The sequence below is a fragment of the Mustela putorius genome, unplaced genomic scaffold (assembly GCF_011764305.1).
Source record: "Mustela putorius furo isolate JIRA1106 unplaced genomic scaffold, ASM1176430v1.1 tig00003834_pilon_pilon_pilon, whole genome shotgun sequence".
NCBI classification, from domain to species: domain Eukaryota; kingdom Metazoa; phylum Chordata; class Mammalia; order Carnivora; family Mustelidae; genus Mustela; species Mustela putorius.
The window spans coordinates 92,482,809-92,505,853 of record NW_025421987.1 but is presented as its reverse complement, the minus strand read 5'-3'; the positions used below and the strand labels follow the sequence as shown (position 1 = coordinate 92,505,853).

The following is a 23,045-nucleotide window of genomic DNA, read 5'->3' as shown; positions in this document are numbered from 1 at the left end:
GGGATGAGGGGCTAAGAGAAGGCAGAAACAAAGGGATGGACATGAGAGCTCTTAAGGAAACAGTGTCTCTAACAGTCTCTGGCTGACTGGAGATGGGTGAGCAAGAGCAGACTAGGCTGCCTCACAGGTGTTTGAATTTGGAAGCTGTATAGAAGATGTAGCCTTTTTTTTTTTTTTTTTAAGATTTTACTCATTTATTTGACAGAAGGAGAGAGAGCACAAACATGGGAAGCAGCAGCAGGCAGAGGGAGAGACAGGCTTCCTGTTGAGCAAGGAGCCCAGTGCGGGCCTTGATCCCAGTTCCCTAGGATCATGACCTGAGCCAAAGACAAACTCCTAACTGACTGAGCCTCCACAGGCATCCCTAGAACATGTGTCTTTTAAGAAAATGTGGAGCTCATCCAGCTGGGAAGCCAGAGATATGCCTAGTTACAAATTTGTTGTTTTGTAAGTACCTGTGACACATTTAAGTGGAGCTTTACAGAAAAGCTTCAAGGCTGTGGAGGGATCTTGTCAAGAGACACACATATACACACAGGAGTCATCAAGAAAGGTAGTCCATAAGATTTGCCCAAGAGTGCCTGGGTAGCTCAATGGGTTAAAGCCTCTGCCTTCGGCTCAGATCATGATCCCAGAATCCTGGGATCGAGCCCCACATCGGGCTCTCTGCTCGGCAGGGAGCCTTCTTCCTCCTCTTTCTCTCTGCCTGCCTCTCTGCCTACTTGTGATCTCTGTCAAATAAATAAATAAAATCTTAAAAAAAAAAAGATTTTCTCAGAAAAAGTAAAGAGAGGGGAAAGATCAGAAGCTGCAACCCTGGGTAACAGTAATACTGGGGAGATGGGAAGAAAGAAAACTGAAGTTAAATAGAGAAGCAAAAGAAGAACCAAGAGTAAAGTGGTGTTTCTGAAGTTAAGGAGTAAGAGTCTCATGATGCAGAGAGAGATCAATAATTTTCACATGTAGTTTTAGGTAGCATTAGGACAAAAGGTATCTATTGAGTCTGGAATAGTTTAGTTTATGGTGACTTGATAAGACCATAAGTGGGGTTATTTGGGCAAAAGGCAGCATTCAGCAGGTTTAGGGAAGGATACAAAGTGATAAAGGGGAGATAGTACATGTAGACTCCTCTCTAAGATGTTTGCCAGTTTAAGGAAGGGAAGAATAAAAGGATGGAAAAATAATGCACAGGCTTGTGGGATTTGGAAAATTCTGTAGGAGACTCTTACTTGGAATGTAGGAGTGGTATTCTTGGCCTTAAACTGTTTTCTGCATAGGCACAAAGATACATGTAAGTATGTTTGTGCATATATGTGTATATATAAAAAGCACCTTAAAGGGGGCCAAAATATTCACTCTCCAAATTACCACATAGTCATCAAATCTGCAGCGGACTGTAGTCAGTGGCTCCAGTTAACTTTTGTCCCCTCCCCCACACCTGACCACAGATCCGTGACCACTGTTAGCAAGTGAAAACTCACCATTATGGGAGCCAGCCTGAGCCTTGAGCTAAGACTCTCTCTCATGCCCTTTTATTGAGGTTGACTATAGTAAAAATTGCCTAGTTTGCTATAAAGGCAATCCTTATTTTTATTGTTGTCAGATCTTTAAATGAATGGTTGCCCTTGACTTCTGGAAAGCAGACGATTTGTAGAAAGAAAAATCAATTTCCAAAGGAAGGAAAATTGCCCTGAAGTCATTTCTATGTATTTTATAAAATGTTTGATTCTTACACATTCATACCAGGATCCACAGCATAGTGTTTTGTAAAGAATATTGGACTGGGAGGCAGTATCTTGAGTTAGAGTCATAGCTCTGTCCCTGGGAGTCATGTGACTTTAGGCAAAACCACTGTCCTGGTTTTGTCTTCTTCTTTGTTACAGCATGGGTCTAGATATCACCTATCATCTATCATTCTTACATTAAAATTTTATTCCCTTAAACCTTAAATGAAGTCATTCCACAGATTAATTTCCTTTTCCTCTCCGTCTTTCAGAGGAACTCTGTTCTTGACAAATGTCATTACATTGTCTTTGCAGTTTCCACAGGCCTCTGTCTGTATCAACATTATCGGTATAACTACCTATTCTTCCCTATGCCCACTAGGGCAGTCACTGTGGGCAGTAATTATCTTTACAATATGAAGTATATACTCAATAAATGTATTTTGAATAGAAATGACTTTTTAAAAAAGATTTATTTGGAGAGAGAGCGTGAGCGAGCAGGTGCACACAAGTTGGAGGTGAGGAGCAGAGTGAGAAACAGATTCCCCACTGAGCAGGGAGCCCAGTAGGGGGCTGGATCCCAGGACCCCAGGATTATAACCTGAGCCGAAGGCAGACGATTAAATGACTAAGCCACCCATGTGCCCCAGAAGTGAATTTTTGTACCCATGTAACAGGTAAACTTAATCTCTATTTTAAAATCTGATGAGATTTTTAATTGGAGAAGATAGTTAATATGAAAACTAAAAGAAGTTGACTGAGTATTGCTGGAGTTGATGGGACTCCAGCAACTATTATTGTTATTGTTTTGTTGTCCTTAAGACTATTGTTTTGTTGTCCTTAAGACTCAAGATTGTTGAAATTTCACAAGTGCATGAAGAAATCAAATACAGCTTATTTTGGTTATATTGTAATAACTATGTTCCCCAATGCTGCTTAACTTTAAGAACTCATTTTAAAACATGGCCACATAAATTTAAAATAAGAATAAGAATAATATCTCAGATTTTTGGCACTTTGGCTTTTCTTATTTTTTATCTCATTTGTTATCTTAGAGGATAAGGCTCATGGATATCTAAACTCTTTTTGGTACCAGTATTTTCAGTAGACACTAAGAAGGTATGATTCTGATTTAAGGCTTTTGACTCCCTGAGCATCCAGAGTTGTCAGCGATTTGGAAATAACCTTTTTTATTTTAATGTGTCCCCCTCAGTTTGTATTTTTGTATTTTAATCAGGGTTAGTAATAAATTTTATTATTTTTTTAATTTTCATTTTTAAAAGAATTTATTTATTTATTTAATTGACAGAGAGAGAGACAGACAGACAGACAGACAGACACTGAGAGAGGGAACACAAGCAGCAGGAATGGGAGAGGAAAAAGCAGGCTTCCCACGGAACAAGGAACCCAATGCAGGGCTCGATCCTAGAACCCTGGGATCACGACCAGAGCTGAAGGTAGACACTTAATGACTGAGCCACCCAGAGACCCCCTAAATAATTTTTTTAATCAAAGAAAAATTTATGTATTTAACTTTGTTTTAGTATGTTATTTATTTTGAAGAGGTAATATATATACACAGAGTACCAAGTTTTAGAAGTACAAAGTAAACTGCAATCTCCCTGTCTCCCCTGTTTCCAGTATCCCAATCTTCTTCCCTTACACTATACCTGATGCCAGTTTCTTGTGTCCTTTTTCAGGAAGGGTCCATGAGTTTATAAACATAAATGTATGCACATTTTTTTTCTCTATCATACAAATCATAGGATACTCTAATATTCCTTTATATGCTTGTTAAATTTAGTAATAAATTTCCAAGATCTGTCCTTTTTAATACATATAGAGTCGCTACATTTTTTTTTAATTGCAAAACATTCCTTTGTAAGGTAGTGCCAAAATTGAACTAGTTCCTTATTGATGGAGTAGTATCATCTATATCAAATAGCATTAGCAACAATGTTGTTGGTACCTTTGTGTGGTTGTCACTGATTGAACCCCGTGCAACTCTCTCTGGAAGTTAATATCTAGAAGAGGTATTTGGAAGAAGTGGCTTTTTTAAATTTCAAAAGATAGAGACAAATGGCCATCTGTCAAAGCAATCAGTGTTTACCCTTACCAAGGATGTCAGAGTCCTATTCCCTTTACATTCTCTCCAGTACATTGGGTTGGAAAACATTTTAATCCCTGAAAAATGGTACTTTATTGTTGATATATTTTCTACTTGTCTTATTATGAGTGAATTGTGTGACTTTTCACATATTTAAAATTGAATTATATCTCCTGTATAGTTCATAACCTTACTCTAAATTCTTTGTGGGTTATTACGTTTTAATTATTTGAGATACAGTTTTTCCAGATGGAAAATCCACAGAAACTATCCCCATTTTATTTCATTTCATCAATATTTAATAAACATTAATATTTATTTTTAAACATTAATATTTGGTATTAAATATTAATTTATCAATTTCATTCCATCAATATGTAGTAAATAAATAATTTATTACATGTTCTAGGTATTAAAGATATTAAGAAATGAGAGCTATAGATACCTAAATTTATAGATAAAGGGGCTCATAATCTCTCAGAGAAGATACATATTTGGAGGCAGAATAAAGTAAATTTTATGTAGAGGAAACAAAGCATTCAGAAAAAATTTCCCTGAGAGAACAGTGTGGCATTTGTGGTGGGTCTGAAAAATGTGTGATATTTTTAGGGTTAGAGAAGTGTTTAGGTGGTGGGAGTGAGAATACGCATTTGGAACTGGGCCCCCATTTCTGTATTGAGTTTTGATTAATAAGCAAATGGACTTCCCATTCAAGGTACTTCCTTGAAATTTCCCAGTATTAACTATCTTGGATTGACTGACTCTCACAATGAACAACTCATACTTGGCTATGATAAGATAGAAATATTTTCCTTCCCTGTGACTCAGATAGCTCCTCCTTAAAGTTTTCTTATAGATGACAAACTGCATTTTTTCAAAACAAATTGTTAAAGAGCTATTAGAAGAAAATGGAAAATGTCTAATTGTAGCTGCAAATCTTACAGTAGTATTTATTTGAAGATGGGGTCTGGGGGTCAGAAGGTTGGAAGAAAATGCCTGGAAGTCTTAATCATTAACCTGATCTCAGCTGGTTTTTTTGGAAAAGGACGGCAAAAATAACATAATTCATGGCCTGTTGAGTCTGGTAAGACATTCACATAGGGGGAGTGCCCTGGAACTAATAGTGACATGATGGGACATAGGACAGGGGTGGGGGTATATACAGTCTGGCTTCTGGGTGCTGTTCTTTCCTAAGCAGAGTCTGTTCTTTAGGGGAGGTGGTAGCTACTCAGTGTGGTGAGAAGGTAAAATCACAGCATTTATTAAGCAATGGACTTTGTGTATTTCAATGAGAGTTATCTCCTTCAGTGCAGCTCAAATTTCTTAATTTATATGAAGCTGTTTCTAACTGCTTACTTCTTACCCTCAGAAGACATGATGAACTATGCCTTCTTGTAACTTTACTGAGGTCTGCAGTGCTACCAGTACTGCAAAGCTATGGTTTTATACTGATGGTTTATATATCTCTCTTCCTTTACTAGATTTTTAGGGCAGGCAGTTATTTTGATGTCTAAATATTTGTGGGGAGGGTGGATGGATGAGTGAATGAATGGGTTAAAGGTTTTCTAGAACCTTTACACTGTTTTCCCAATGACAGTGACCTTGTTTTGAATTCCTACCTCAACATGTTTTTCAACATTAAAAAAAAAACAATTTAATATAATTAGTTTAATTTCAATGCCCTCCCTGGTGGTAAATATTGGTCTTTTAAAAGTGAGTTTTAAAATGGGAAAATAATAGAACAGGCAATTCCTTATAAAAATATAAGCTCTCCAAAAAAAATGTTCAAACATCCTAATAATTAGAGACATGCAAATTAAGACAACATTGCACACAAACTGATAAAAATAAAAAAGGACGGCAATGCATTCTGTTGTTGAGGTTGTGGGAAAACCGGCACCGTCATATATTGCTGGTAGGAATCCAAATTCATGAAAGCCTTTTGTACGGAAACTTGGCAATACCAAACAACTACCTGTACACTTACTTTTTGACCGAGCATTCCCATTCCTAAGAATCATATTGTTGCAAACAAATGATCATAGGGGAGAGAAAAAGAGAAAAGAAAACCAAGAAACAAACTCTTAACTATAGAGGACAAACTGTTGATTACCAGAGGGAAGCTGGGCGGGTGGATGGGTTAAATAGGTGATACGGAGTCCGGAGGGCATTTGCGATGAGCACTGGGTGATGTATGGAAGTCCTGAATCACTAAATTGTGCAGCTGAACCCAATATTACACTATATGTTATCTCTCTGGAATGTAAATAAAAACTAAAAAAAAAAATCATATTGTTAAAAATCTACCCTCCCAACAATATGGAAAACATATTTATTGCAGTATTGTTTGTAATAGCAGAATATTGGAAATAACCTAAAAGTCACTATATATGAAGCTATCTGCTCAGTTGTGTAAAAGCATACAGAAGATAAACAGAAATTAAAGGAACCAGTTACCTATAGGGGATGGGTGCGAAAGGAGTGGAAAGAAGGGAAGGGGTGAGACAGTGACACATACTGGAGAATATTTTTTGTAAAGCTTTGACTCTTAGAACAATACCAATGTTTTACACACTCAAGTAAGAAAAAAATAAAGTTAATTAATTTTAATTAAATAATTAAAATCAGCCAGCATGGAATATAAGCAATAACAAACGAACCTAACTGGATTATAAATGGATGACTAACACATACTGAAAAAGATGAAGAAAATAACTAATGTATGTCACTTTGGGAGTTAATTGTTTTTTTTTTTTTTTTTTTTTTTTTAGTGTATGAAAGTTGTTTATTTTTTTTTAAGTAAACCAACTAAAATACTTTTCTTCCTGGGGGTGGAAAAAATTCTCCTTAAAGAAAACTGGGAAAATGCAATCACAAAGCAGAAAGTAAAAATTAAATTTACTTTGAATGTGAAGAGATCTCTCCTATTTGCAGTCTGGCATGTTTCCCTCCAATCTTTTTAATTTTTTTTTCTTTTTTTAGTTGAAGTGTAGTTGACACACAATATTATACTACTTTCAGGTGTACAACATAGTGATTCAATAATTCTATACATTATACAGTGCTCACCAAGGTAAGTGTAGTCACCATCTGTCTGCATATGATGTTATTACAACATTTCTTATTTATGGGTTTTAAAAAAGTTTTATTTAAATCCAGTTTAGCTATCATATAGTGTATTATTAGTTTCAGGGGTAGAATTTAATGATTCATCAGTCGCATATAACACCCAGTACAAGTGCCCTTCTTAATGCCCATGACCCAATTACCCCTTTCCCCCACCCACTTCCTCTCCAGCAAACATCAGGTTTTTTCCCTATCGTTAAGAATCTCTTATGGTTTTCCTCCCTCTCTCTTTTTTTATAAATCTTATTTTTCTTTCTCTTCCCCTATGTTCATCGATTTTGTTTCTTAAATTCCACATATGAGTGAAATCACATGGTATTTGTCTTTCCCTGACTTCTTTCACTTAATATAATACCCTCTAGTTCCATCTATGTCATTGCGAATGGTAAAATTTCATTCTTTCTGATGGCGGAGTGTATTTATATGTCTATATCTCACATCTTCTTGACCCATTCATCTGTCAATGGATATCTGGGCTCTTTCCATATTTTGGCTGTTGCAGACATTGCTGCTATAAACATTGGGGTGCATGTGACCCTTTGAAGCACTATTTTTTGTATTCTTTGAATATCTCGTAGTGCAATTGCTGGGATGTAGGGTAGTTCTAGTTTTGAGTTTTTGAGGAACCTCCATACTGTTTTCCAGAGTGGCTGCCCCAGTTTGAATTTCCACCAATGGTAGAAGAGGGTTCCCCTTTTTCCATATCCTTGCCAACATCTGTTGTTTCCTGAGTTGATTTTAGCCATTCTGACCAGTGTAAAGTATCTCATTGAAGGGGGAGGAGTCAAGATGGCGGAGAAGTAGCAGGCTGAGGCTGCTTCAGCTAGCCGGAGATCAGCTAGATAGCTTATCTAAAGATTGCAAACACCTGAAAATCCATCGGCAGATCGAAGAGAAGAAGAACAGCAATTCTGGAAACAGAAAAACAACCACTTTCTGAAAGGTAGGACCAGCGGAGAAGTGAATCCAAAGCGACGGGAAGATAGACCCCGGGGGGAGGGGCCGGCTCCTGGCAAGTGGCGGAGCAACCGCGCACAAAATCAGGACTTTTAAAAGTCTGTTCCGCTGAGGGACATCGCTCCAGAGGCTAAACCGGGGCGAAGCCCACGCGGGGTCAGCGTGGCCTCAGGTCCCGCAGGGTCAGAGAAGGATCGGGGGTGTCTGAGTGTCGCAGAGCTTGCGGGTATTGGAACGGGAAAGCCGGCTACAGAGACAGAGCTGACAGTAAACTCGCAGCTCGGGGTGACCTTGAACCGGTCGCAGGCTCGGTGAGCTCGGACGCTGCCGGAGGGCAGGCAGACGGGAGTAACTGGGCGCTGTTCTCTGAGCGCACACTGAGGAGTGCGGCCCTGGGCTCTCGGCTCCTCCGGGCGGAGACCAGGAGGCCGCCATTTGTATTCCCGTCCTCCCGAACTCTATGGAAAGCGCTCAGGGAACAAAAGCTCCTGAAAGCAAACCCAAGCGGATTACTCACCCCGCCCCGGGTAAGGGCGGTGCAATTCCGCCTGGGGCAAAGACACTTGAGAATCACTACAACAGGCCCCTCCCCCAGAAGATCAACAAGAAATCCAGCCGAGACCAAGTTCACCTACCAAAGAGTGCGGTTTCAATACCAAGGAGAGCAGCAGAATTCTAGAGGAGGAGAAAGCAAAGCACAGAACTCATGGCTTTTTCCCTGTGATTTTTTTTAGTCTTGCGGTTAATTTAATTTTTTTCTTTTTCATTTTTTGTTTTTTTTTCTCACCTTTGGGTAAAATTTTTTTTAATTGTTACCTTTTTCTTTTTTAACGATTTTTTACTAGTTTATCTAATACATATATTTTTTCTTTTTTATATTTTTCTTAGGTGTTTTCTTTTTTTTTTAATTCTTTTCTTTTTTCTTTTTTTTTTCCTTCCTTTTTGAACCTCTTTTTATCCACTTTCTCCCCCCTCACAATTTGGGATCTCTACTAATTTGGATAAAGCATATTTTCCTGGGGTTGTTGCCACCCTTTTCGTATTTTACTTGCCCCTTCATATACTCTTCTCTGGACAAAATGACAAGACGGAAAAATTCAACCCAAAAAAAAGAACAAGAGGCAGTACCGAAGGCTAGGGACCTAATCAATACAGACATTGGTAATATGTTAGATCTAGAGTTCAGAATGACAATTCTCAAGGTTCTAGCCGGGCTCGAAAAAGGCATGGAAGATATTAGAGAAACCCTCTCGAGAGATATAAAAGCCCTTTCTGGAGAAATAAAAGAACTAAAATCTAACCAAGTTGAAATCAAAAAAGCTATTAATGAGGTGCAATCAAAAATGGAGGCTCTCACTGCTAGGATAAATGAGGCAGAAGAAAGAATTAGTGATATAAAAGACCAAATGACAGAGAATAAAGAAGCTGAGCAAAAGAGGGACAAACAGATACTGGACCACGAGGGGAGAATTCGAGAGATAAGTGACACCATAAGACGAAACAACATTAGAATAATTGGGATCCCAGAAGAAGAAGAAAGAGAGAGGGGAGCAGAAGGTATACTAGAGAGAATTATTGGGGAGAATTTCCCCAATATGGCAAAGGGAATGAGCATCAAAATTCAGGAGGTTCAGAGAACGCCCCTCAAAATCAATAAGAATGGGCCCACACCCCGTCACCTAATAGTAAAATTTACAAGTCTCAGTGACAAAGAGAAAATCCTGAAAGCAGCCCGGGAAAAGAAGTCTGTAACATACAATGGTAAAAATATTAGATTGGCAGCTGACTTATCCACAGAGACCTGGCAGGCCAGAAAGAGCTGGCATGATATTTTCAGAGCACTAAATGAGAAAAACATACAGCCCAGAATACTATATCCAGCTAGGCTATCATTGAAAATAGAAGGAGAGATTAAAAGCTTTCAGGACAAACAACAACTGAAAGAATTTGCAAACACCAAACCAGCTCTACAGGAAATCTTGAAAGGGGTCCTCTAAGCAAAGAGAGAGCCTACAAGTGGTAGATCAGAAAGGAACAGAGACCATATACTGTAACAGTCACCTTACAGGCAAAACAATGGCACTAAATTCATATCTCTCAATAGTTACCCTGAATGTGAATGGGCTAAATGCCCCTGTCAAAAGACACAGGGTATCAGAATGGATAAAAAAACAAAACCCATCTATATGTTGCCTCCAAGAAACTCATTTTAAGCCCGAAGACACCTCCAGATTTAAAGTGAGGGGGTGGAAAAGAATTTACCATGCTAATGGACATCAGAAGAAAGCAGGAGTGGCAATCCTTATATCAGATCAATTAGATTTAAGCCAAAGACTATAATAAGAGATGAGGAAGGACACTATATCATACTCAAAGGGTCTGTCCAACAAGAAGATTTAACAATTTTAAATATCTATGCCCCCAACGTGGGAGCAGCCAACTATATAAACCAATTAATAACAAAATCAAAGAAACACATCAACAATAATACAATAATAGTAGGGGACTTTAACACTCCCCTCACTGAAATGGACAGATCATCCAAGCAAAAGATCAGCAAGGAAATAAAGGCCTTAAACTACACACTGGACCAGATGGACATCACAGATATATTCAGAACATTCCATCCCAAAGCAACAGAATACACATTCTTCTCTAGTGCACATGGAACATTCTCCAGAATAGATCACATCCTCGGTCCTAAATCAGGACTCAACCGGTATCAAAAGGTAGTATCTCATTGTGGTTTTTGATTTGTATGGAAAGGATATTTTGACTGGATACTGTAAGGTTAAAGACAGAAACAGCCATGGATAAATTCTGTACTCTGACGAGGTTCCACTTCTCCTAGGAGTATTGGTTAGGAAGACTGTAACAACTTTAAGTGTATTCTAGGAATGAATAAAAAGTGAATACATTATAAGTAATAAAAGTTTTTCATGGTCAGAAAAGGAAATTACAAACAAAACTTGTGTTTGATTGGAACCATAGGTGTAAGTGATCATCATCTCTATCTCTGCCTCTGTTCTATCTCTATCTCTGTACCTATCTGTAGATATCTACCTATTACACATCAACACATAGATGCACCTACATATAAATATATCCACATGCAGATACATACAGATATTTCTATTGATTTATATAGTGAGATGTTTCCACATATAGGATGTGTGAGTATGTGTGGGTTTGTATATATGTATATTTTCTAGTTCTTTCTACCAAGAGAGTCTGGAAGCAATGATATGCCAGTAATAATGAGCAAACTTACCACCCAGATTTTGGTTCCTAAATACTATTCTCCAATAAAAACATCTAGGACTCAGAAAATTAGTTGATTCCAGAGCTGGTGCAGGAAAAATAACAGATAAACCTGGAACATCTTGTAGTGCCAGAAAATTAAGGAGTTGTTTACTAAAAGGACACAGGAGCCAACCAGAAGGATCTCCCAGTGGCTACGGCTGGGACAGTTGGAGCTACAAAGTAATGATAGTATTGGATTATGACCCATAGAATAAACATCCTTGGGGCCATACTGATACAAATAAATAATGGGATAAATAAATACGTGGAAGAGAAGGTACAGTTCCTACAGAAGAATTCCCATTACTATAGAAGGAATGAGGAAAATACAAAGTCACTATTAGGAAAACAGCACAATGATCACTGCTGCAAGCAAGATCTATCAAATGATGCTGTAAATCAGTGGATGAAAGTTTGAGGAGAAACAGGATACTAACATAGCCTCAAAGTTTCTTGTCAAGGGATTTATCAACTAGTGACACCTGGGTGGCTCAGTCAGTTAAGCATCCCACTCTCAATTTTGGCTCAGATTATCATCTCAGGGTTGTGAGATTGAGCCCTGAGTTGGGCTCCGTGCTGGGTGTGGAGCCTGCTTAAGATTCTCTCTCCCCTTCTCTCTCTCTGCCCTGCCCTGCCTAAAAAGAGATTTATCAAGCATAAATGAAAAAAAAAAGTAACTTTATAGTATAGAAACTCAGCAGACACTACCTTAACCAAATGATTGATACTGTTATCACAAGCTGACATCATGTCACGATGCACTAGAAAGGAAAGAACGTGGCTAATGTGGCTTTCTCGCCAAAATGAATAGTCTTATAGGAATTATTAGGAAGTATCAGACAAACTCAAATTGAATGAAATCCCACAAAATATTTGACTAGTATTAATTAGAAGTGTCAAAGTCCTGAAAGGCAAGGAGAGGCTGAGAGACTGTCATAAATGGAAGGAGACAAAGAAGACACATTAAATGCAAAGTGATCCAAGTTGGATTCTGGAACAGAAAAGGGGTATTAGGGGAAAACAAAACAAAACAAAGCACCTGGTGAAATTTCAAAATTTTGCAGTTTATTGAATAGCATAGAACCAGTGTGAGATTGCTAGCTGTGATAATTGTACCCTGACTGTGTGAGTTTCTAACATTAAAAGTTGGGTGAAGCGTATACATGAACTCTACTATTTTGCAACTTCACTAGAAGTCTAGATTTATTTCAAAATAAAAGTTTGGAGAAGAAGGATAAAAAAAAAGAATAAGAGGAAGAAGGTAATACAAATAAAAACCCCATGTATGTGGTCTTTTTTAAAAAATGGTTAATGTGTGTCATAAATTAGGTAAGCTAGCTGCTAGTGACTGGTTTTGCCGCATTATCTAATAAGGTTGGTTCTAACAAGAAAATACCATATACTAGGTGACTTATATGACAGACATTTATTTCTCGCAGTTCTGGAGGCTGGGAAGTCCAAGATCAAGATCACCAGCATCTCTGCTGTCTGGTGAAGACCTACATCTTAGCACACAAATGGCTATCTTCTTACTATGCCCTCACATGGTGAAAGGGGAGAGGGAGCTCCCGAATGTCTCTTTCATCAGGGCACTAATCCCATGCATGATGGTAAAGCCTCCCCAGACTTCCATTTCCCAATATCTTGAGGGTTAGGTTTTCAACATGTGAATTTAGGGAGTGGGGATGAAAACATTTAGCTTATGGTAGTTGCCTATCAAAATTGGATTTGAACGTATTTCTAAGACATGAAATACAGGCCTGGTTTTTACCCTGGCAGTTACTAGACTGTACCTATAATACAGAACTAAGATACTATGTTAGCTATCATACTGGTCTTTATCTTTTACTTTTTGTCTTGGTTTCTCTGTGGAAATAAAGTTGCTTTTTTTAATGAGTATACTCATTAAAATTGTGGGGGCCTGACAAAATTCTGAATATGTTATTACAAATTCAGTGTGAGCTTCCAAGAGGATAAATATACTGATTAATTACACAGCTGAAGCCAAGAGTCGATAGATTCCTATTTAATATGAACAAAAAATATTTCAGATAAATCACCACTTAAAAATCTCAGAACTACCTCATACAGTTATAAACTCCTACAAACTGACTAAATAACTAGGCAAAGGAAAAATTTAGATACTAAGAATTTAAACAAGTTCATCTATCATTATGTATCAGATTTTCCGGTCCTTCTCAGAAAGTGATAAATTGTTTCATTTTGAAACCACACTGGTGAATCCCTTGGCAGAGTTGGCCCAAAGTCAATAAGAAAATAGAGAGAATGCTTAACTTTAAACATCCTAATTAGAAGCAGATAATATAATTTAAAATTTAGTCATTATGTAATAACGCATCTTGAATTTAAAATACAAATATGTAATTGCGAGTAAAAAATTTGATTCTTATGTAATATTACGTAGCAGAAAGTTTGGCAGTTTTGCTTAACCTAAAATGTGCCACTTTCCTACCATCCATTGTGCTCGTGGCTACGATTCTTTGTTTTGTTTTGTTTTGTCCTGTTTTGGGATATTATGGTACTTGTAGAAATGAGTTAAGTACTGCCCAATATACTTTAGAAAGATTCTATCTATGTGCCTAACTGGAACCTGATATTATGTTAGGAGTTGCTTTAACAAGCATGTGTATCAAAGTCCTGATAAGAGGAAGAAACTTTATTTTTTTTTTAAACTAAGTCTCAGTAATAAAACTCCAGTGATTCATTCCCTTTTATACCTACTTTGGTCAGATGTCAATAATATATGATAGGAAAATATTTACATTACAATGTTATGTGCTCTCTTTGGTTTCATCTGCGATCATCTGAGAGTTCTGTAATGGACAAGAATCTGTAAATGCGATCCCCAGTTTGATTGTTTTTTTTTTTTTCCCCAAATACTGTGACGATCCATTTTCTTCATGATGAATACGCTTCACTTTAAGAATCACTGTGACAGCCATTTAAACAAGACAGAAGCAAGCCATCTGAATATTGTTACAGAGTTGGCTTTCCTGTCTTGCCTTCTAAGAGTTTGCAATTCTACTGAGGAGAGGAAAGATTCACACATAAATTCTTCCCATAATCAAATAAAGAGTCACTATGTTAGACCATTAAGGAGCACCTAGAACCCCGGTCACTGAGTGATAGAACCTGGTCTTGCAAAGATAACAGAATAGTCAAAACACTTTCATATGTTCTACCTCACTGAATCTTTGCAGTAGCCTTGCCAGGAAGGTAGAGAGGCTCATAATAAATATGAAAATTGATGCTCTGGACATCAGGTGCATTTTAAAATCACACATGAACCTGCTCACTCTGCTCAAGTTCCTTGTGGGAACCAAGGCCTTATCCTATTCCTTTGCTACATTTCAAGGAATAGCATTTCTGTCAAATAAAGAAACAGCTCTAGGCACTGGGTTCCAGAACAGGAGAGCTCTACTGGAAAACTCTCTGCCTCTGCTTGCAGCATGAAGGGCTATTTTTAGATGTTTTCCTTTTGCTAATTGCCTCTCCCTCTATGGGGAATTTCTATGGGCAGAATCCCCAGATGAGCCAAGTTTCTCACTAATTCCGGAAGAAACTGGGAAGACAAAGGCCACAGCCCAGGTTGCCGGGGCCTCAGAACCTCCCCAGTGATCACAGTTCAGTGGATTTTCAAGATCATCAAGGACCTGGGAGTCTACAGAGCTTTGGTGATCTCACTGAGCAACGCGGCTGAGAAGCAACTAGAAGGAGGGTATCTACCTGAGACTTGGAGCAGCAAATGACCTTGCCTGGAGCTCTATTCTGAAAGGAGTTAGGGAATGTGGAACCAGCAGGGGCTGTGTGCTCAAAAGGCCCTCCAGGTTATCTCTTTCTTTTGCTATCTTTGAGAAGAAAAAGGAAGAGACTTTTGCAAGAGTATTTCTCCAGGCAACTTCAACCTTAAGCTTCAACCTTTAGGAAACGTCACAGGAACTGTGCAGGTTTAGCCTAGAAAACGGAAAGAAGAAAGGGGTGATGAAAACCATTTTCACTCCTTTGCAAGGAGGAGGTAACTAGCTAGTGGCTTTGGGACAGTGGGTAGAAAGAAAACGAAGTTAAGTTTTTGGCTCAATGTTAGGATAAACCTTCTAAAAGGACTTGTGCAATGAACTATCTGTGGAGTCGGTTTTAGTCTATTACCTGAATCCTTCAAGCAGAAATGCCCACACTGGTATGTGGGCAGGTGTTTGCTGAAAAGTGAAAGTTATCAAAAACCCTACAGGTGGGGGGCTGAATAACAATAATTGCTAACACTACTATAGCACTTACTTTATATCAATTAAAAAAAACTTCAATAAGGTAGATGCTATTATTAACTCTCTTATTCAGTGTGGAAATGATGAGGAAACTGAGGCACAGAGAGGTTAAGTAATTTGTTCAAGGTCACACAGCTAGTAGGAATTTGAATATAGGCTGCTTGTCTCCAGCATATGTGCTTTTAATCACTTGCTGTATCGCTGTTCCATAAGGTCTCTTGTCTTGAGAGTCCAGATAGAGTGGAGTCTGGCCCCATAGTCCGCATTCTTTGTATGCTTCAATCACAAGGCTTCCGAAAGGGCATTGGTGGCCTCTGAGAATGAGTACACAAACCAACAAAGCCAAAGAGGCTGCTGACAAAGAAAAAAAATCAATACCTGTAAACCCACAGAGAAGCTCACTCACTGGTCGTCTCTGGGGCCAGTTGGCAGAAACAAGCCACCAGAATATCGCACCAAAGAGAAGATCTCTTGTTTTCAGATTTCCCGCCGCATCTGCCTCTCCATCCCCACCTGAGGCCTTCCCATCCTTCTGGCTTCACTCGACCTCCTCCTCCTCTCAGCCCCTTCGCCCCCCTCGCCCCTGCCCACCCCACCCTCCCTCCACCCCGCTGCACTTGTGCTAAGCTTTTTCAAGAGACTGGAAGCCAAGGGGTCAATCGTGAAGTTGGCAGTTCTCTATTCCACACCCTCTCCCGCTCTGCGCCCATTGTGGTATGTGACATACCCAAGGTCACGGAGCCCCGGTCAGAAAATCCAGGTGTCCAGACTCCCACATCCGCGCTGTGCCCAGGCACACCTTCGCTCTCTTGGCCCGCACCCAAGAGCTTTCTTTATTCCACATCCCCGCCTCCCTAACACCCCCCCCCCAGCCCCGGTTCCCTGGAGTCGCTTCTGACGCTCCGCAGCCTCCAGGGTCCAGCCCTTCCTGCGGGCGCTTCCCTTCCGCCGGATTCCCACGCCGGAGTCGCCCTCGGCAGGCGCGCAGCCCGCGGGAGCGCTGCCTTCCGGACTAGCTCCGCCGGGCCCCGCGGAGCCCTTTTCGGCGCCCCGCGACCCTGCACGGTGGGGGCACTGGACGGGAGGACGCCGCGGGCTCGCCGCCAGATCTAGAGGGCCAGGGCCGGCTCGGGACCCTGTTCTCGTCCCTCCGGGCGCCGGCCCCTGGAAAGGGGCACCGACCCACGGCGACGTCCCTCGCGTGGCCCGTCCACTCACCCTCCCGCCCGCGGCCCTGCCGCTTCCTTCGGGAAGTCCCAAAGAGTCACGTTCGAGCTTACTGGGGTGTGGCCGCGTTGCCGGCTCCCCCGGGGCTGCCCCCAGCGGAGCGGCACTTCCTCCTCGCTCCCTGCCGGGCCGCGGCGCCCGCCGCGCTCCTGCCAGGCGCCCCGGCTCCCCGTCCACCTGGGACGCGCGCACCATGGACTCGGGACCCGGCTGCCGAAGACAGGCCGCCGTTTGGTTGGACAATTAGCGGAGGTGGGCGGGGAGTTGACGAACCCCACACACGCGCCTCTCCATGAAGATTCTTGAGCTTTCTTTGAAGAAAGGAGTGCATATGCTGCAGTGTCTCTGTGGAAGGAGCCTGAGGTCCAGCAACAGCCTAAGTGGTGAGAAAATGTTCTTTCCTGAGCCCCAGGACGCTGCAGATGCCCCCATGCCCCCACCCCTTCCTCCTCCTGGCTCCCTGCGCCTCCCTCTCCTTTATTCTGCGCTGTCAGCGGTAGGAGGAAGGCATTCCCCACTGGGGCGAGAGAATGGCCCCGCCGCCCGTTCTGTCTTCGGGGGTGTTTTTTTGTTTGTTTGGTTGGGTATTTTTTGTCCCCCCCGCCCCAATCCCTGAAGCCACCTGCGCTTTGTAGAACGCTCTAGCTCTCGCGCAGCGCCTGAACTGGAATCGCGGGTCTCTTTCAGAGGGGTGCTGATAAAAAAGTGACCTGCTTTCGCACTTCCTCGCGGCTCTCTCCTTGTGACTTGTAAGGGCGGCGTGCGACTTGGAGTTGCTCAGTGTCTGCTCTTGAGAAGTTGCTGGTGCGTTCGGCAGGAGAGGGGACTTTTAAACAAGTGGCTGGCGAGCCAGGTATCTTTTCTTTTTCTTCCTTGGTCAGAGAAGTAGACTTCTGGCCCTCCGCAGAGAGTAGCTTCGCCCTGGAGATAAGCAATTTCTGTCCTCGGTGCTGGAACAGGAAAGTCCCAATTAGTATTGGGTTTAACCAACCGGGTCCCTCAGGAAAGGTCCAGTGAGGGAAATAAAGAAAATCAGGCCCTTTTAATGACCTGCGAAATTAAAAATTTAAATGAAAACAAAACAAAACAAAACCCTAAACTAAAATCAAGAAAGTGAAATTCTTTTCTGCTGAAGCCATATGCGGTGCTGTTTCGCCACTTTGTGTTGTGCATCTCCCTCTCTTTTTTAAGGTGTAAGTTTCCTTTAAAGTGATTAAGTCTATTAACCTTGCAAGGGCTAATCCCATTTTTGTGTCTTGGTTTTCTCTTTCCAAAATGGAGAGGGGAGCGGTGTGAGGAGAGGGAAAGGTTCCTCTAGTATGTCTAAGTAAGTGTCTCTTTGTAAAATATTTATTTTGTTCATAAATTGCACGTAACTTCAGTAGTCAACATTTTAACAATATTATAATAGGTTTCATGTTTAAATAAAACTTCAGTTGCTATTCTGGGGGAGCTGATTCATTTGGATACATACCTATTTTCACCCTGTTCTAGAGCTATGAAGATTATATTTTGGAAAGATTAGAGTATATATAGATATCATTCATTATTTTTCTAAAACTTTGACTCTCTGATTACTCACCACTCTGAACGAAAAGTAAAACTATTTTAAAAGAACTAATTAGGTAATTTAACTATATGTAAAATACGAGAATACACTTTTGAAATGAAATCAGCAATGAGATGTTTTATTTTTACTTTTGCTCAATTCATAAGATTATTTACACAGTCTTTTTTTGCCGCCATATTTATTAGTGCTAAAAGATATCCAACTTCTATATTCAAATTAATGCGTTTGATGTTATGGTTTTGTATTTTGAAAATACATATTTCAGGAAGTCAACTGAGATGTATGTTGATAATTATTTCAATCTTCCTTGTCTACATTAAATAAAACATGAATAGATTGCAACTTGGATATATGTTTCCTAGATTTGAAAGAAGTTTAGGTATGGTGTGTAATAAAGATAGGGGTCTACCCCATGTAAAATTAGGTAACACATTAATTTGCATGCAGAGTCAGTCTCTCATATATTAACAAATCCAAGTAGAAGTTATATGTGATGGGGCAGCATAAGTTGTTGCAAAATCATGGGACTTAGAGTCAGAAGACCTAGTTATAAAGGAGTCTCAATAAAATTACTAAGGATCTTTAGTATTTTTATTTGAACAAAAGTGGAAATAATAGCTCTAGCCTGGTTCCTGTATCTTGTTTAATCCTAGATTTAACATGCAGTCCTTTGAACAACGTTGTACTTTATTTTTATATATGCTTTTTTACTTAGTGGGATGGTTGGTATTTTAGAGGATGATCACTGTAGGGGAATTCTTGTAAAATGGTATGGTCACAAGTAATGAAGATTAAGTTTCCTTCATACCCTTTCCACAGCGAGAGGTAATATACAGCATTACTAAGAGATTATTTCTGGGAACTACATTGCTTTTGTTTGATTGTGGCCTTCCTCAGCTTATGATCTGGGACAACATACATGACTTTGTTATTCCTCAATTTATACATACATGTTAATTACCATGGTAATAGTACTTATTTCTTACATTGTGGTAAAGATTAAATGAATTGCTAATGGCTAAAGATATGTTGAGCTCTAACTATATGCCAGTCATCATTTTGAGAACTTTGAGTCTTCCATATATAATGTGCTCAGTATATTTTAGATATTATTATTTTTGTGTTCCATTTTAACATGATTCCATTCATGTAACTTGTACCATTAGCATGACATCATAGCAATTCCGTGTGAAATGCTGTTATTCCCAGTATATGAATACAAAATGAGGTGAAGACATCAGATACATTGTCATGGAGCACATTTTTAAGAATAAAGCTGGAATGTCCAATTTTATTATTTTTCAACCTACCTAAAGAGAAGTATAATAATATTTTGAACTGTGTTAGAATGTTATACCAGCTGCTTCTTCCCTGCTATTTTACAATCGAGGGAAATCGAGGGGAGAAGTGACATAATTTGTTTTAAGAGGTTAAGAGAGTCTTCTAATGGATTGCTGAAATTTTTGTAATTAGTAAGCATTTCAATATTTTCTTTAGGTTTTATTAAATAAATGGAGTTAAATGCAAAATAATCATTACTAACTTTTGAGCTTCTTAGTATAAGTAAAATGTTTTATTGTTCTTGTCTTTCCTCTACAATATCAAATATTAATATCTAATTTATCCATTATATTAGTTTATAAATCCTTCTTACTTTAGTAGGATGGAGATAGTGTGAGCTATCAAACAGAAAACAATCTTAGAGGCACCTGGTGGCTCAGTTGATTAAGAGACTGACTGACTCTTCATTTAGGCTCAGGTCATGATCTCAAGAGTCCTGGGATTGAGTCCCATATTGGGTCCCCACTCACCGTGGAGTCTAGTTGACATTCTTTTTCTCTCTTCCTCTGCCTCTGCTCTCTCTCTCTCAGATAAGTAAATCTTAGACAAAAGTTAAGTGTGTTGTTTATGGTTATTCCTGGTATCTTATGATCTTTTTTTCTTTTCTTTTCTTTTATCCATTTCTCAAAATGAATGATTTTTTTTTCTCACATGTGGAGCCTATCTATTAAAGGAAAGTTAAGAATTTTAAAATTCTGAACAATTCTTCTCAGAGTATAAGACCCTTCCATTAACCTGGAAAATGCTAATTTCTTGGTTCTAAGAGAGTGAATCAAGTTCATTTTTCTCTAGATTAGGGACCTTTACTAAGAACATAAGATCAAAGAAGAGTCTAGATTAAAACAATAGCTTTATTGTCTGCTCCTTTTCCTCTCAAGATCTAGCTCGGAGGAAAGCAGAAGCATTTTTATTAAAGAAGGGTGTTAAAGTCATAGGTTTCTTACCGCTTTGGTAGGAAAGATCAGTTAAAGAGGGATTTTTGCACTAACAATCAGGCTCCAGAGAAAGCTGCCTTAGGTATTAACGTGACAGAGGATGGTAGCACTTATGGTAGTGGGTCCCTACAATAGTAGTAACACAGGTGTGTGTGCTTGTGTGTGTGCATACATGTACAAGGAGAGAGGGGGAAGCATTGTGCTTGTCTTATGACCCTAAGCGATTCTAGAAAATCAGCCCTTGTGCTCTCCTCTTTCCATTTATTTATTTATTTATTTAAAGAATTTTATTTCTTTGACAGAGAGAGAGACATAGTGAGAGAGGGAACACAAGCGGGGTGAGGGGTGGTGGCAGAGGGAGGAGGAGGCTTCCTGCTGAGCAGGGAGCCCCATGCAGGGCTCCATCCCAGGACCCTGGGGACCTGCGTTAAAGGCAGACATTTAACTGACTGGACCACCCAGGTGTTCCTCTCCTCTTTCTGTATACGGACATAACTGTCCTGTGGTATTCAGTCAGGTAGGGGTTTCTCAGACTGGTAGCATGGAGGATTACCACATGTCTAGAGACTGACTTGTACAATCACATCAAGTTGCCTTTATGTGGCCTTGAAACAGTCCAGGCCAAAATAATTTATCAATCGTGATGAACACACATATCTAAAACCCAGTCACACTCTTACTTTCAAGTATAGTACTACCCTCTAAATTAAAATTGCCAACTTATACTCAGTTTTTCATCAGCTAGTGTGTGCCTAAGGAATTTAGGCTTTAACTACTCTACAAGATACTCAAGTGAACCCAAGAAAGAATTTGGTTGCAAAGTGGTTATTGATTTAAGCCCATTTCCCAGGAAGGGATCCTCTACAAAGATAGCATTACACAGTTGTTGTCTGTTCCTCTCTGCTTTACTCCTGAGTATAGAGTCCTTGAATCTCTTCTCTTTTTCTTCAAGGATATAAGTAACATCCAAATTTGGAACAAATGAAAATAATGTATTTATAAATTGAGGCTATTTTAGATTCAAATTCAATCTTCAGAAATCTACTTCATCAAAAGCAAATGATGAAATTTACCTTTTGAAGACATGTATTCAGTTGTTTACATCATTTTAATTTTGAAACATGGCTGATTTCAGTATGTAACTGCCTTCATTTATTTAATCTTGGAAAACTTCATTAGAGAATAATTGATGATTTATACATGGCAATTATCTTTGTTGTAGAATCTTTGAGCTGTTTTTTTTTATATCATAATCTTAAAATTCTTCAGTATTTCAATGTTGCTTCGATAGCTAAACTGAGTAAGAATTAGTAACACACAGGACATCTATCACTTTCTTATGGTGTTCATTTTCAAAGGGATTTTTGTTGTTTTACTTGATATTTTCAGTGTTAATGTCACAAAATTCAAGTTAATGCTTGTTATTAGTTTTTTTTATTAGTATTAGTATTTTTAAATTGACATATAAGGTATTATTTGCTTCAGGAATACAGGTTGGTGAATAGTAGTATTTCTAAAAACTATTTGCTAAGTGTCCACCATGTGCAAATGTAGTAGATCTTACCACTTTTCACCCAGTATTTTGGGTTTTCCTCTTGGACACATTGGAAGATGGCATTACCCCATTCTCTTGAAGTTAGGTGTGGCCATGTGACTTCATGAGCAAATGAGTTATGGGCAGAAATGGCAACACCTCACTTCTATGTGGATACTCGAACAGCCAGGGCACAACTCACTTCGGGCTTTCGCCTTCTGATGATGTTCAAAGCGGGGGTGGCTCCATCAGCCTCTGTCCCTGAGTGTCTGTAGTAAATGAGCCCTACTGTGTGACTCATGATGGACAGTTAGCTCTAATGAGAGGTTAAAGTCTTTTAATAAGGAACTTAGATTTTTTTTTTTAAGATCTTATTTATTTATTTGACAGAGATCATAAGAAGGCACAGAGACAGGCAAAGAGAGAGGAAAGGAAGCAGGCTCCATCCCAGGACTCTGGGATCATGACCTGAGCTGAAGGCAGAGGCTTTAACCCACTGAGCCACCCAGGTGCCCCTAGGAGCTTAGATCTTTAAGACTATTTGTTATCTGGCCTATCCTGATTGATAGAGTTGGACCGTTTAAAATAATACAATTTAATGGTAAGTATTTGGGCTCTGTTTAAGGTTCTTTCCAGTTTCTCTATGATCTCAACTGTAGGATATAAACAACAGATGTATTGGTTTTCTGTCAAAATCTTGGAGTAATTAGTTTAGCATCCCAAAGTATGTGCTTTTGTCATCCTTCTTTGAAGTTAGCACACCTGGAGCATAGCGGGTCCTTGTTTCTTAAATGATAGTTATCTTTCCCCCCCAAATAAGAATGAAGTACTGAAGTTCCACTGATGTTTGAGAATATTCTTTCATATTGTAATTTAATTTCATATTGTAATTTAATTTCAAGGGTTCTAAGAACACCAGGGCTCTTTACTATATACCC

General features: G+C 39.4%; 1 protein-coding gene across 3 annotated transcripts in view; it reads left to right on the top strand.

Annotated features, from left to right (window-relative positions):
• The window catches only part of FGF12 (fibroblast growth factor 12), a 561,802-nt gene that overhangs the window by 170,403 nt on the left and 368,354 nt on the right, over positions 1 to 23,045 (top strand). Inside the window, exons 1-2 of one of the 3 annotated variants that reach the window (XM_045088726.1) lie at positions 16,456 to 17,110; positions 17,415 to 17,580. The exons of 1 other annotated variant lie outside the window; for it this stretch is intronic. Coding sequence is in view for 1 of the 2 variants with exons in the window: in XM_004745273.3 (XP_004745330.1) it covers positions 17,020 to 17,110 (91 nt within the window). In the remaining variant the exon portion in view is untranslated. Of the gene's footprint in view, positions 1 to 16,452; positions 17,111 to 17,414; positions 17,581 to 23,045 lie in introns of those variants that run through there. One more of the 3 variants, XM_004745273.3, reaches the window with a different exon arrangement.